Here is a 13,993-nt window from a genome sequence, read left to right on the forward strand (position 1 = left end):
TCACCTGTGTGCTGTATCAGTTTTCAAGATGGAGGAACGAGTGCAGAGGATAAGGGATTGTTTTGCACATTTTTATTAGAACATCCCCAAAACCAGCAAATATGTTAAACCTTGATTTACTTACAATACTCACTCTCAGAATTTATCATGTAACCTTGCTTAAAAGATAAAGATAACAGCTAAGCAAGACGCTGAAGTAAAACATGACTGAAGCAGAGAAGCACAACTGCACACAGAGGGAAAAGGAAGGATCCTGAAGATGCAGCCCCGTTGAAATAAGCAGAGGGAAAGGAGGAAGTCAAGCAGAGAGCTGAAGATGACGGATGATGAAATAGCATTGCATTGCAGGGGTGTGTTAACAAAGAAACTTACTTCAGGAGATCCCAAAGCTACAACGATGACTGGAGAGGTGGAAGAAAAGGTGTGAGCAAAATGGAAGGAAGAGAGATGTTGACTATTTCAAAAAACTCTATTTCTGTTCTGGACAGAGTTCAGAAAATCCTCAAAAAAGGAACTTACAAGCAGCAGGCGCTCCAGCAAGATACTGCTGGGAATACAGAAAAGACAAACAACACTGACTACGAAACAAATTTGGGTGGGATGAAAGCAATTTAGAAAGAGCAGAAGTATTACACACACACAACAACAACAACAACAACAACAACAAAAGAAAAAAAGAAGAACAAAACTACCAAAGTTGTTCCAGAATGCATAGCTCCTACAATCAGCATTACCCGGTTCTCCCTTTCTTCCAGTCAACCCCAGGAGCTGTTTTTCTCCAGCATTTCCAACTTATCCTACTCTGCGTGAGCAGAGGGGTATGCAGGACTTCCTGTGAGACCTTGGCATTTGTATTTTTGTCTCTACTGGAAACATGCTGTCTGTTAACACTTTTTCAAAGCACTCATAAAGCACATAATGGGGGCAAATTTTCTACAGAAAGGGAAATATGGGGAAGATTAGAAAAGGGAAAAAAAATTATGGTAGCCATTGGAAGAAAGTCACAAGAAACTAAAATATGAGAATCTAAGCCTTAACAGACTACATTATCATTATTTTCTTTTAAATGGCAGTCTGGAAAGGAATCTAAAATGTGTTATGGTTTCTGAACTGCTGTACAACTATGAGTCCTCATGTGCAATATTATCAGGCAGAAATCCGAGGAAGTACTTATTCCACAGTGTACAAAAGCAAAACTGCTCATTGATTGTACCTTTAGAAGACAACGCTCTACCCAGCTAATACATATCCCAGTGAACAGCACTAATGGCTGAGCAGTCTAGAAGTTGTACACCACTCCTCACTGTTGAATAATAACTTAACAGAAAGATATAAAAGCTCACAAATACTTTTTTTTTTTAATTTCAGATCAATGTTAATTCAAAGAGGTAATTAATATTGCTTCTCTGGTAGCAACTCTACTAAAAAATGTTTCATATTATAAATTAGCCATCTCTCATGCAAAGAGCTATAGTCAGTGTTTCCATGTAAGCTTACTACATAACTGGTGCAGCTTCATTTCCATAATTAGCAACAGTATACTTTAAACAAATTAAGAGGCTTATAGACAAGCATAATGTACATTAGTATATTGATAGAGTATTTCATCTAAGTCATCCTTTTACTACTAAAAGGAATCAAGCTAAAAACATAACTGTTAACTTCTCTGTCTACAGCTGGGCTGCATTCTGCAGGCAGTCCAGTCTGCATGTGCTGAAATTTAATCACCAAGGACATCTGTCAAGTCATTTGGATTCGGGCTTTTTTTTTTTTTTTTAATATTTAAAGTTTGTTCTGCCCTTAACATCACTAAACTAAAAAAAAGCCATCAGCACGGTCTCTTTCCTTGTCTATTAGTTGTCCTTTCCACAGAGGATTTCTGAAGACTATACTTTTTATTATATATATAAGAAGGTATTAGGGACCATAAGAGCTCTATTCCAAAGATATTCTGGCAAGCCAGTATAATAGTATATTTATTAAACTTATTTGTTAAAACTCACTTCAAAAGTCAGGAATATAACTAACCTGTTAGCTCACTTTTCAGATAACCTCTGACTACCGCACAAAACCACAGTGGCACGTGTTGTCAATAGGTTACACCAAGCATGTTAACTCATGCTAAAGCCCTGGTAGTAGGGTGAGACTTTCTAAAAAAATGACACCAAACAGCTGGGGGTTTGAAACTTGAAAAATATTGAAAACTTGCCTCTTCTTTTACAGCATAACTACAAGGTAAGCACCTAACATGCACTGCATTCTCTTCTCAAACTAGGAGTGATAATTTAGACAGAAATAAGACAGGGTCACAAAAATCCACATAAGTTTTAGAAGAAAAACACCAGTAATCTAGAAGAATTATTTAAGTACCAAAAGTACCAGAACTGAGAAATCAATTACCTCAATAGTTGCTTTTCTGAGAAGGGGGGATGAATAGCGTTAGTAGTATTTTGGAATCATGTTTTGGTACTTTTGCTCTTCAGCAAAAACAAGGAAGCTATGAAGCAAGGAGATGCTTATGTACCTTTTCAAGTTCATGAAGCAAAAATCACTGCTACAGTAAGCAACCAGTAGCAATAATAAAATACATTTCCTTTCCTGGTTCAGGTATTTGTAAAATCTGTGCATTGCAGTATTAGACTTTGGTTTAATTAAAAAAGCTGTATTTATTGTCCAAATCAAAAGACATGTATAGGTGCAATCACTGGAATGGGGTTTTTTCAACCATCAGTCTCACCTAGCAGCATAAGGCAGCTATGCCTACCCAAACTGCAACAGGCTATCCCATGGCATATCCTAAAAATCATGCCCCAAGAACATTTCATGATTTTCCATAATCTAGATGAGGAATTGGAGCAACCGTATGTGAACTACCTCCACTAACCCATGATGTAGTACTGAATGTCCAAATTCACTTTCCTTTACACTGGAAGTCAGGGAGGGGAGGTGGTGAGCCTCAGTGAACTTCACCCATAAAAAACTGTAGAAAAAAATCCAGGCTCACTACAGCATCAGAAAAATTCCCACTGACTCAAGTGGTACAGGAAGAGAATCATCATCTCACAGACGGTCACTTGCCCCCTGACCTCAGGCCCCTTCACAACCTGAAAGCAATTACAGTGCCAGACTATGACTTACTCCACACTGCCATTTATGCAATGATTTCTCCCACCTGAAAAGGTGATGCAATTGTTGCAGAGAATTGTTCACTTCTTCATACAGAGATGTTTGTTGTTAGACACTTCCACATCAACAAATTAGGTGCAGCTCATTACCTCGCTATCTCCTTTCTCATCTGCTAAGCTAATTGCTACATCTTGAACTCAGAGTGCCATGGGAGCTTTCTATAAAATATACCCTTACATTGCTCTTTTATATACCCCATGAGACAAGTCTGCAAAGTTAGGTTGCACTTGCTGGGAATAATATTGTATTAAATTATAATCATATTCAAAAATGTATTGTTTTTCTATCAACACCAAAATCTACACAATACAACAGAAATTTTGTATACTCATATCCTTAAGGGAGGAGTGGAAAAATAACTATATTTCAAAAAGAAACATCTCTGATGCTAACCAAAATATTGATAATCACGTTCAGGTTAAAGGGGTTTCTGACTAATTTTTTTAAATTACGTAGCCACCTAAAAAGCTCTTCTGAAGTAGCCAGTGTAACTTCCTTGAGTTGGTCTACCTTTCTGTTGCTTTCCCCCATAAATTTTGAAGTTGCACTAGTCATACATACAGAAGGAAAATTCCTCCATGAGAAATGTCCCCCACCACTTCTCCTGTTAATGGTCCTTAAGAGTGAGAAATTTATGCTTGTGCTTAGCAAACAAAACCAATGTGTGCTAAAAAAAAATCTGCACCAAAATTTATTTTGGTATGCAATAACTTAAATCCTAGAAACCACACTTTGGCTGGGGGAGATTCTGCAGTGCTGCGAAGAACTACGATCCATGTGTCAGTGATCCTTGTGCCCCATGATATCACACCCTCTTTATAAGAAGTTTATCAGGTAACAGCATATACCAAAAATAACCGAGAAGTACAAAAATCACAAAATCAGTACCGGTACTGTGTTGTGGTCATTGTACATCATCTTGTTTGTTACAGGAAGCTGTGAGACCCTATGACAGCAAAGTGCTTCGCAATGCACACTTTATACTTTGCTATGGTTTGCACGTATCATTCCTGCATTTGTAGTTACCCTCAGCATGCAAATTGTCTGACTAGTCTCAACACCCATCAAGCACCTTGACACTAATCATACTGGAAATACGTATAAGGATTGTGCTTCATATCAACACATTGCATGAGAATCCAAGCTCCAAAGCACCATGAGCCAACACCTCCACCAGTTTCATAACTAAGGAAAGCAAAACTGGAAGGACAGTAACACAAGAGAAAACTTGTGGTCAAGTGTGCCACCAAGAGGCAAAAAAAGCAAAACCGAGCAAGGCAAGGAAGAACAAAAGAGCAGCATCAGCGTGCAAAGTGTCTGGGAAACCCTGGAATGATGTGAAATGTGGGGTCTGCCTTCATTACACAGTCTTCACTTCATCTTTAACTTCTGGATTATAACTCTGCACAAAGACTGAAATCCAATGTGCACAGCAGCAAAAAGTTTAAAATCTGTGGAACTGTTATTAACACCAAAGTGCAATAAATGGGGTGAGAAACAGTTCAACAACAACCGATCCCACATATTAAAAATCTCCCAGTTTCTATGTAGGAAATGGTTCTCCAGGAAGCAGTCAAGATTTCAAAAAATAGAGCACCTTTTAGCTTAGAAAAAAGGAACTGCTGACAGCTAACACCTCTGAAAATCTGGCCATTTCATGGAAACGTGTAGATTAAAACAACTTAAGTCTTAAAATTACTGGGTTTTTTCCATCCCTAGGCCCTGTGTTGGCAGTGGCTGCTATACTGATTTAAGAGTCCTGTTTTCCCAAACATAAAAGTGAGTATTTTTTTTTTTAAATCTGGTCTACATCAGGCTTTTAAGTTTCTTGAGTTGTGTGTTTTATGTGAGAGGATTTAATGCTGTGTGGTTTTTAAAATTCAGGGGGTCTGATCATAGAGGGTGTTATCACAGTCTTTTTTTTTGTAGGGGAATGGAATGAAGTTACTCTGTACACCAAGCAGTGTTAAACTGTCTGAAATCTGAATGGTATTAGTGAAATGAGAGTTAACAAGCTCTTCATTACTCTCAGGTAACATGTTGAGAGTGGCAAAAAGGGGAGTTCCCACTACACTTTTATTTTTCCCCATTTGTGCTTTATAAATGGCCGGTGGTTATGTTATTTTCTAAGTTTCAGCAGCAGCCAGGACTCTTAGGTTTTTCCAGAAGAAAACCCTCTCCTTTCTATTCTTTTTTTTTTCCTCCGTTATCTATTTAAAAGGAAGATTTTCCAAATGCTCTAACTTTTCAGGAGGGGAACCAAGATACAGAGGACAAGAGTTTGGTAACAATTTGTTATTTCTCTCTTTCATCTCAGAAATAACCAAACCTGTGCAAGTCTCTTCCTGCTGGCTTACTAGAGGCAACAGAAATAACTCTCAGAAGCAGAAGTGACCACTACAGGACTTACGAAGGGGTCTGTGTGCCCTCTGCTGGCATCCACAGCACAGCTCTAGCCATTGCTTTCATTAGGATGTTTTCAGGAAGAAAACTCACTCCTACAGCTATAAAAACATGGAAATGTTTTTAGATAGTGTCTATTTTGTCTCTATTTCTTATAGTTTTTATGAGTATTTAGCTGTTTCTGTGGCCCAATAATCTTCTTACATCTCAACAGATTAAGTATTTTCCTCATCTCCCACTGAATACTTTATTATTTAGGCCAACCCAGGAAACAAGGACCTAGAAACAACATTTATCCACAGAAATGGAATGTTTTGGCAGCACCTCTTGGTTACAGTGATAAGATAACCTTCTACCTCAGTTCTCTCTCCAGTCCCTTTTGCACCAGCTAAAAAGAGCTGGTATGACAGTTTTAAACACCCCCTGAAGGACTAATCTTGAAGGGGAAAAGTCTGGAGAGGAGAACATTAATTGCAATTTTTGAGGATGTCCTTGCAAGTAAGGGCACAGGGCATTCAAAGGGGCATGCTGAGAGCACACACTGTTCATAAATTAACACAAAGCTCTTCACAGCCCCTCCTCTGCCAAAGATCGTGTCTAGCATTTTACCTAGTGATAGAAGGTAAAAACATCTGTAACATGAGCTGGGAATAACTGCTATCTCCCTGAAGATGTATATAATGTGAACAACAAACCAACTCCAGCAGCTGCTCTGGAAGCAGTGACTTCACAGCATCACAGTTCATACAGGAATGCAGTAGGGCCGTTGGACACACGAGGCCCCTGCTTCGGCAGAACCAAAGTTTAAACATACTGGTCAAACACACAGTTTGTCTCAAGACTTAACATCAACTGAGTGTTTGAACATTTTTAACGCGACCAGCTTGACCCAGCTACTAACCGTGCAATGCAGGTAGACAGAAACTCATCACAGATAATTCCTCAGAAATGTCAGGAAACTGAGAAAGAAACACCAAATGTCTGTGAAACAGTTGTGACAGTAAGTCACAAATAAGTAGTTGTTGTTTAAAAATTTATAACTGGGAGAGCAATGAGAAAGTTAGGACTATGTTATCTAAAGAGAGTACAGACTAGGCTACACAGGATAATTTCATGCAACAATTGTCGCAAAGCATTGCTTCCTTTCTGCTTCAGATCTTCAAATATAAAAATACGGACATTTCCATCAGCACACAGTAATAAATTAATTTTTTTATCAGGTAAAGCTTGTACCTGGTCTTCACTTGTTAAGCCAAGGTGCATCACAAAATAAAAATGAACCAGGAAATCAGAATTTGGCAGAACATCTTGACGCCTAGTCATCATAGCACAGATCAGCCTGTACGCCTGAAGTTTGCCTTCCTTATATTCATTTGGCAGGGTGGTTGCCTGAAAAGAGCAAAAACCTTGTATTATTACTTTTTTTCTAGTAGCCAGCTAATGCAAAACTGTATCTTCAGCAGATTTAACAAAGCAAATCTGTTTCATGTATTTATTAAAACAGATTCAAGTCCAAATAGCCTTTCAAAGGTATCTCGTCTTCTTAGCCAGCAGTGATCATAAAAATTAAAAATAACACAACTAACATACACGAATTCTGTACTGATATAGAAGAAAATACTTATGTGTGAAAATTTTAGAAATAGCTTACCTTGAACAACCATGATGCAAATATTCTGAGAGGAGGAATCAAGACAGGAGGAGAGGGAGTAGACTGATTGTCCACACTTATAGCAAGGTTGTCCCGTATCTAATATTTTTAAAAGAAGAGAGTTAATAAAACTGATAAAGAGCATTAATAAACTATTTCATATTATTACTTTTTCATTTTATTTACTTTAAAGGCACTACAACCTGCACTATACTCTAAGCCAAAACTACCAGGAAAGCTTGTTCTATAGTGCTTCCCCACAGCCTAAGCAAATATTACCATTTGAGGTCATACCATGGGCTTTTACACCAAATACCAATGTTTGCGGTATTCTATTCTATACTTCTATCTTCCTTGCTACTGTTCGCTCACCCCATTTAAATTAACCAATCTAAGTTTTCTTGTCATGGAACAGGAACATTCTCTATTAGGGATACCTACTAGAAATCAAACAAGATTATCTTTCTTTATGGCAGAATCCTCCAAATCTCATGCTTGTGTTCCAGATGCTAATACTTTACAAGAAAAGAAAAATCACTGTAATTAGATGTAAACATCATATACAATACCTTTGCAAGTTTATACCACAACTCATAAAGATACCCAAAAACTTTTGCATGGATTTTAGGTGACTGTATATTGTTCACATCTCCAAGAATTCCCAAGATCCTCCTCCATAGCACGGCAGCAGAATCAGGATGCCAACCGATAAGGCTTCCACCAGCAATTATACTGCAGTCATCAGCAAGGAATTCACTACTGTCTGTAAATTTTAAAAAGTTTAATTTCCATGAATTAGAAATGCAGTGTCAATAAAATAGGAACATTACCCCTCCTAACCATCTTCCATCTCAAAAGTATTCTCTCCCACCAAATCATCTTTTTCATTGCTCAAGCTAGCACATGATTCAAAAGAAAAAAATGGCAGAAAGCGTAGGCTAAACGGCCTTCCACATAGAGACAACACAGCTATAGATCAGTTTTATATCAGACCGACTGCCTCCACTCAAGAGTTTTTTTTTTAGCAGGGAGGAAAATGCAGTTATATGGAACACTCGTGTACTCTGAGAGATTTATTCAATCAATAACTGGCTTTTACAGGTAATATTTCTATTTCTAGAAGTCCTTTCTTTTTTAAGATCACACAGTGTAAAATGACCTGGAAATGGAACTGAACAAAGGAACTAAAAAGTATGCACTACTAGTGATGAAGATATGCTCAGGCATTGTTATTTATCCAGAAGCAGTTTCTGAGATTGCAGTATGCAAACTGAGAAAGAAAGCAGGGTTTTGTGAAGACTGTCAGGATAATGGAATTAATATGCTTAAACAATAAAAGAAAAATTCCATATTGAAGTGCAAATTTTAATGACAAAAGCTGTTACATTATCTTCTATCAGACCACGGAAAGCTGCGTAGCAGCCTGCCTGCAGGCAGAATCAGACCTATGGTCCAGCGTGGCACCCTGCAGTGCTCAGCAGCCAATGTTTTGAGGAAAGTTGCAGGAAACCTCTATGCAGGCAGAGGGAAATTACTTGTGTCCTTCCAGGGCCCAAAGAAAGTTAGCAAAATAAAAGCCATTTTAGATGTTTTTGTTTGCTTGAATTTATTTTTAAAAAAGCTTTGGGGATTTTTTTTTCTTTTTTTGCTTTGTTTTATTTGTTGTAGCATTATGAATTCCCAAAGCGTTAAAACAGATGTTAGTTATTAAGCACATTAGAGGGATCTTCAACAGATCTATCATCAGGGAAATTGCATCCATGCTGTTCAGTGGTGGCGCATCAGTATGTTTTTTGCCTTACACCATAGATGTTTAAACTGCAAAACAAAGTTTTGTGACTTGGGTGAGAACCAGAAATGCAGTTAAGGGCACATTTGCTCTGTTGGGCAATTATACATTTCTTACCCCATTTTTCTTTTTAGTCTATGTTACCTTTCAGGTTATTTTATGTAATTCTTTCTCTTCGTACACAACAAAGGAGCAATCTTTGCATCATAGACATAAAGAAAGAAATGAATTTATCATACATAATAATCCTTACCATGTACTGTATCACATGCTACCTTCTATACAACAGCAGTCTGAACTGTTTAACTAGGTGTGCTGGCTCATTAAATTAGAGTCTCACATTATTAGATGGGAAGGTACCTTTACAAATTGCAAGGAATCAAAATATTTCAATAAGTAATCATGAGTGTTGTATATGTTTAAGATACTATAAATAAAATAAAAAGGTAAAGGACTTTTACTTCCAAATTAACTCTTCTGAGAATGCCACTTATGACATCCTACTGGAGTATAGGCATTGTGTACTTTGAAGTATAAATAAGGAAGGTAACAGGATTAAGATGAGAGAAGTTATCATGAATTAACCAGTTATTTCCTACCAGTCAAAATATATAGTAAGCAATTTCCTTAGACCCTTCTGCTATGAAATAAAACCAATTAACTTAAAATATAAATTAATTTATTTTACTTGAACACTGGGGCAGGCTAAGAAAGCACAAGTGATCAGCTATCACGACTTAGCTGATCAGTAGTAATTTGACACAATAAGCAACCCAATTATTTTCAACTGTGTGATCATTTTCTGGTTCACAATTGATTGGCACCTATATCAGCTTTCACTTGATCATCCAAATTCACTCTGGGCATTCAAAACTCATTTTTGAATGAGCATTATAAACGGAACTTCGTGATATACGCCAAACAAAACATACTTTTTATAAGCAAACTGAACTGTATAAACTCCCTTTTTTGAGACAAAAATCTACAATAGTAAATACATTTTCTGGAGCACAGTACCTGTTAAATTTGCAGTATCTGAAGGACTAAGCTGAAGCCAGCGAGGTGCATCAGGATCCACACAAACATCTGCTGATGCATTAACTTCATGGTCTTCTTCAGAAGCTTGCCAGGGGATAAGTGCGATCTCTACTTCATTATTATAGCCATTGGATGTGTCACTGCTAACGCTTTCACCTAAAGCAAGAAGATTAATCAAGATCACAAACCCTGTTTTTAAAGACTACATGAGCAAAGCATTATGAGAAAAGTGTCTAATATATCTGTAACAAGATGAAATTATGACACTGATTTCAATTGCTACACTTAAGAAAAATACTGTATTATTTGAAACTCACTTTTTTCTCTCTCTCTATGATTTCCATGTGATTGCTGCAAGTCTACTTTCAAATCTAATTCAGCTGTACTACTGCTTCTTCGTACTAGTACCTTCAGAGAAAAAAAAATTAATCTCAGCTTATTACAGTTTTGAGAACTAAATCATATTTTAGCAAATTTGAGATACACACAGTTAGTAGAAATTAATTACAACTCAGTCAAGATATTTTCATGAATATTTAGACTACCCAAATATCTTTAAATGTCTTAAGGAAACCATCATGCTTTCAATTTCAGTCTTTATCCTCCCTTTCTTAAACTCAATTTTATACCAACAAGCAGGACTTTTTACTTACGTTCTTCCACAAATCTGAAATCATTCAGTACTTTTAAAAGTATCAAAAAATCTTTCAGGAAGAAATTAGTAGTCATCTCTTACATGGGGGCATTATTGTGTTGCAAAACAACCCACACAAAGACACCTGATCTTTTGTTTACCTCCTCTTTCTTTGCCAAATGGATTTTTAGCCTACTTGCTGAAAACCCTTCAGACAATTTTCTGCTTCTAGATGATACTGCTCTGTCCCTAAGCATAATCGTTGTTCTTTACATCTGGCAGATTACCTTCAAATTCACATTTCTTGCAACTCCATATCATCTATAATAACAAAACTTAATTTCTGTCAGAAAAATAGAATATGTTTTCCCTTGCAAATATGGAACAAAAAGCCCCAGCACCTCACCCCTAGGAGCATACTAGATCTAACTGCTGAAGGAATCTCTACTCTAAAATTCCTCAATTCAGTTAACATTTCTGAAATTCCATTTTGGTATTTGCAATTATTAGTATTACTATTTTTAAATAAATTTCTTGAAGCAATTTCTGATCCACTGGCCAGACATTAATCCATTTGTTCTTTCTGCATATAGCTGTGTCCTGGTTTCGGTTGGGATAGAGTTAATTGTCTTCCTACTAGCTGGTATAGTGCTATGTTTGGGTTCAGTATGAGAAAAATGTTGGTAACACACTGATGTTTTCAGTTGTTGCTAAGTGATGTTTAGACTAAAGTCAAGGATTTTTCAGCTTCTCATGCCCAGCCAGCAAGAAGGCTGGAGGGGCACAAGAAGTTGGCACAGGACACAGCCAAGGCAGCTGACCCAAACTGGCCAGCGCGGTATTCCATACCATGTGACATCCCATCTAGTGTATAAACTGGGGGGAGTTGGCCGCGGGGGGGGGGGGGGGGGGGGGGGGGGGGGGGAAGTTGCTACTCAGGGACTAATAGGTGAGCAGGTGGTGAGCAATTGCATTGGGCATCACTTGTATATTCCAATCCTTTTATTTTTATTATTGTTGTTGTTGTTGTTATTATTAGTTCCTTCCTTTCTGTTCTATTAAACTGTTCTTATCTCAACCCAAGAGTTTCACTTTTTTTTTTTGCGATTCTCTCCCCCATGCCACTGGGTAGGGGGGGAGTGAGTGAGCAGCTGCGTGGTGCTTAGCTCCTGGCTGGGGTTAAACCACGACAATATGAGAAAGCAAATTATTGCCACCAAAGAGACACCTGGCTTGTAGAAATTATTACTATATTATCTTTTTTTTTTTTTTTTTTTTAACCTGGAGAGAATTGACAATCATTTGCAAGAAATACATGTTTGCTTGTGCTGCCTGACAGATTGTAGAGTGGTCTATCTTCCCTGGCAAATCTGGCTCTTAGTGATCACTGATAACAATATTTCAGTGGGTTGTGATATGAAGTCAAACTGGTTCACACGGTACATTAGCAAGTTATGTAGTGAATATATGGTCAAACTCCAGCTTCCACTTGCAAAAAGGGTGAAAGTACAATACTGGCAGCAGCCTGGCAGCGTACGCTACTGAGTATTTTATAACACATACCACTAAAATAGAATGGAGAGCCAGGTTAACTTTTAATTCCCCCAACTACTGAGCTTACTTCTCTCCCTCTCCCCTCTACCATGCAAACCAGACCAGGTTTTCCTTCCTTTTTGAGACACTTCATTATTCCTGAAGCAATTAATGAAAGCACTCTGCAGAAAATGTCTGGTCTCTCCTTTCTAGAGCTAAGTGTTAATGGTACTTTAAGTCTAGACATATGGGAGAGCCAAGGTCCAAAGCTGAGATTCAGCTTGAAGTCCTCCATGCTGTACTGCATTGTACTTCCACAATGATGATCAGCCTCAGTCATTTATTATTTCTACCGTTTATTCAAAAGTTGCATTAAAAATTTATGAAGCTTGCCTGTCCTAATATTAACTTACACAAACATCTGCTACACATAGCTGGTGATACAAATTGTGCTGAAGGAAAGCATTTTCCCCAGTACTTTAAACCATCAAACATTTATTCCAGTGTACTGTAGCTCTATAATAGCCATGAATTATTTATTTAAAGTTATGAATTTCTTGTTTATATTTAGTATAAAAAAAAGCACAAAAGTCTTGTATAAAACTAGAATATAGCCAATTACATAAAACTGCATAAGCAACTGGCAAGATCAGGAGACACAGAAATAGCATAATGAAAACCTACAGCTCAATTCCAGATTCCATACTAGAAATGTGATCAATGATTTTTCACACTTTCAGTTGCTAGTTTCTAAACACTAAAAGGCATCTGATTAAAAATAAAACATTGCTAGAATCTTATTAATCATCACTTTCTATTTTGCCTTACTTGCTCAGCTTCATGTTCCTTCTTTGTATATCCCTTATTTTCCTGAACTGATTTGGAGTCTGAAGGAGTTAAATTATGAGAACTTCCAGTCTTTTTACCTAGAAATTTTAGAAAGTAAACAAGAAATATAGACATTTGTGGGACCAAAGTACATAGCAAATCGTATGGAAATTTCAGTTATGTTTACATGTACACTTCTTATATTTATAGCTAAGTGAAGTAATGCAACATTAAAATGGAATACGAGATGTTTTGAAAAATCCTTTGTAAGCATAACATATTTGCACAATAGGAACAGCAGTAGAACTGTTAACTTGAATACACAAAATGTAAAAGCAAGCCAGATAATAAAAATGTTTAAGAGTTACACAAAATGCATACATTCAAAGGTTTCATTTTTAACTGCCCCACTTTATAAAAGGTCATGTGCTGCATTTGTGGTCTGTAACTTCTTTAAAATAGTTCTTTCAACAAGATACCAACAATATATTTACTAAGAAAACAAGATAAAAAACATTTTAGAACTGAGGTGGAAACCAAAATAGATAAAAGCAGCATTTTTGAGGCTGAACAAGTCTCAATACTTTTTCTTCACAAGTACAGTATCACCGTATTTTATCAAAATTACCTTGAAAAAAATCAGATGGAAACTGATCCGTAATATCTGAAGTGCTGCTACTTCGAGTTAGCTGCTGCTCTTGGTCTGCAAATAGGCCTGTTGAATTTTCCAGCTGTTGAGATTCTTCAACTTCTGTTGATTTAATTAAAACACAAAATATTTGCATCACTGCAGAATTATGTACACGTGTGAATTCCTTACCTAAGAAAGCTATATGAAAAAGTGACCCATTCAAATATTTAGAATTCCCAGGTTACCAAGCTAGAATGTAACTCCTAGTTACAGAAGTTACAATTGAAGTTTTATAAAATA

The 13,993-nt window shown here is 37.0% G+C and overlaps 1 protein-coding gene across 9 annotated transcripts in view; it reads right to left on the reverse strand.

Annotated features, from left to right (window-relative positions):
• Nucleotides 1–13,993, reverse strand: part of RALGAPA2 (Ral GTPase activating protein catalytic subunit alpha 2) — a 136,921-nt gene that overhangs the window by 79,719 nt on the left and 43,209 nt on the right. For all 9 annotated transcript variants that reach the window (XR_008234687.1, XR_008234689.1, XR_008234688.1 and 6 more), the window contains 7 exons: nucleotides 13,691–13,813; nucleotides 13,063–13,160; nucleotides 10,385–10,475; nucleotides 10,047–10,223; nucleotides 7,810–8,003; nucleotides 7,241–7,339; nucleotides 6,823–6,978 (listed from right to left, as the gene is read on the reverse strand). Coding sequence is in view for 5 of the 9 variants with exons in the window: in XM_052783861.1 (XP_052639821.1) it covers nucleotides 6,823–6,978; nucleotides 7,241–7,339; nucleotides 7,810–8,003; nucleotides 10,047–10,223; nucleotides 10,385–10,475; nucleotides 13,063–13,160; nucleotides 13,691–13,813 (938 nt within the window). In the remaining 4 variants the exon portion in view is untranslated. The remainder of the gene's footprint in view (nucleotides 1–6,822; nucleotides 6,979–7,240; nucleotides 7,340–7,809; nucleotides 8,004–10,046; nucleotides 10,224–10,384; nucleotides 10,476–13,062; nucleotides 13,161–13,690; nucleotides 13,814–13,993) is intronic.

The sequence above is a fragment of the Harpia harpyja genome, chromosome 4, assembly GCF_026419915.1.
Source record: "Harpia harpyja isolate bHarHar1 chromosome 4, bHarHar1 primary haplotype, whole genome shotgun sequence".
Classification (NCBI taxonomy): Eukaryota; Metazoa; Chordata; class Aves; order Accipitriformes; family Accipitridae; genus Harpia; species Harpia harpyja.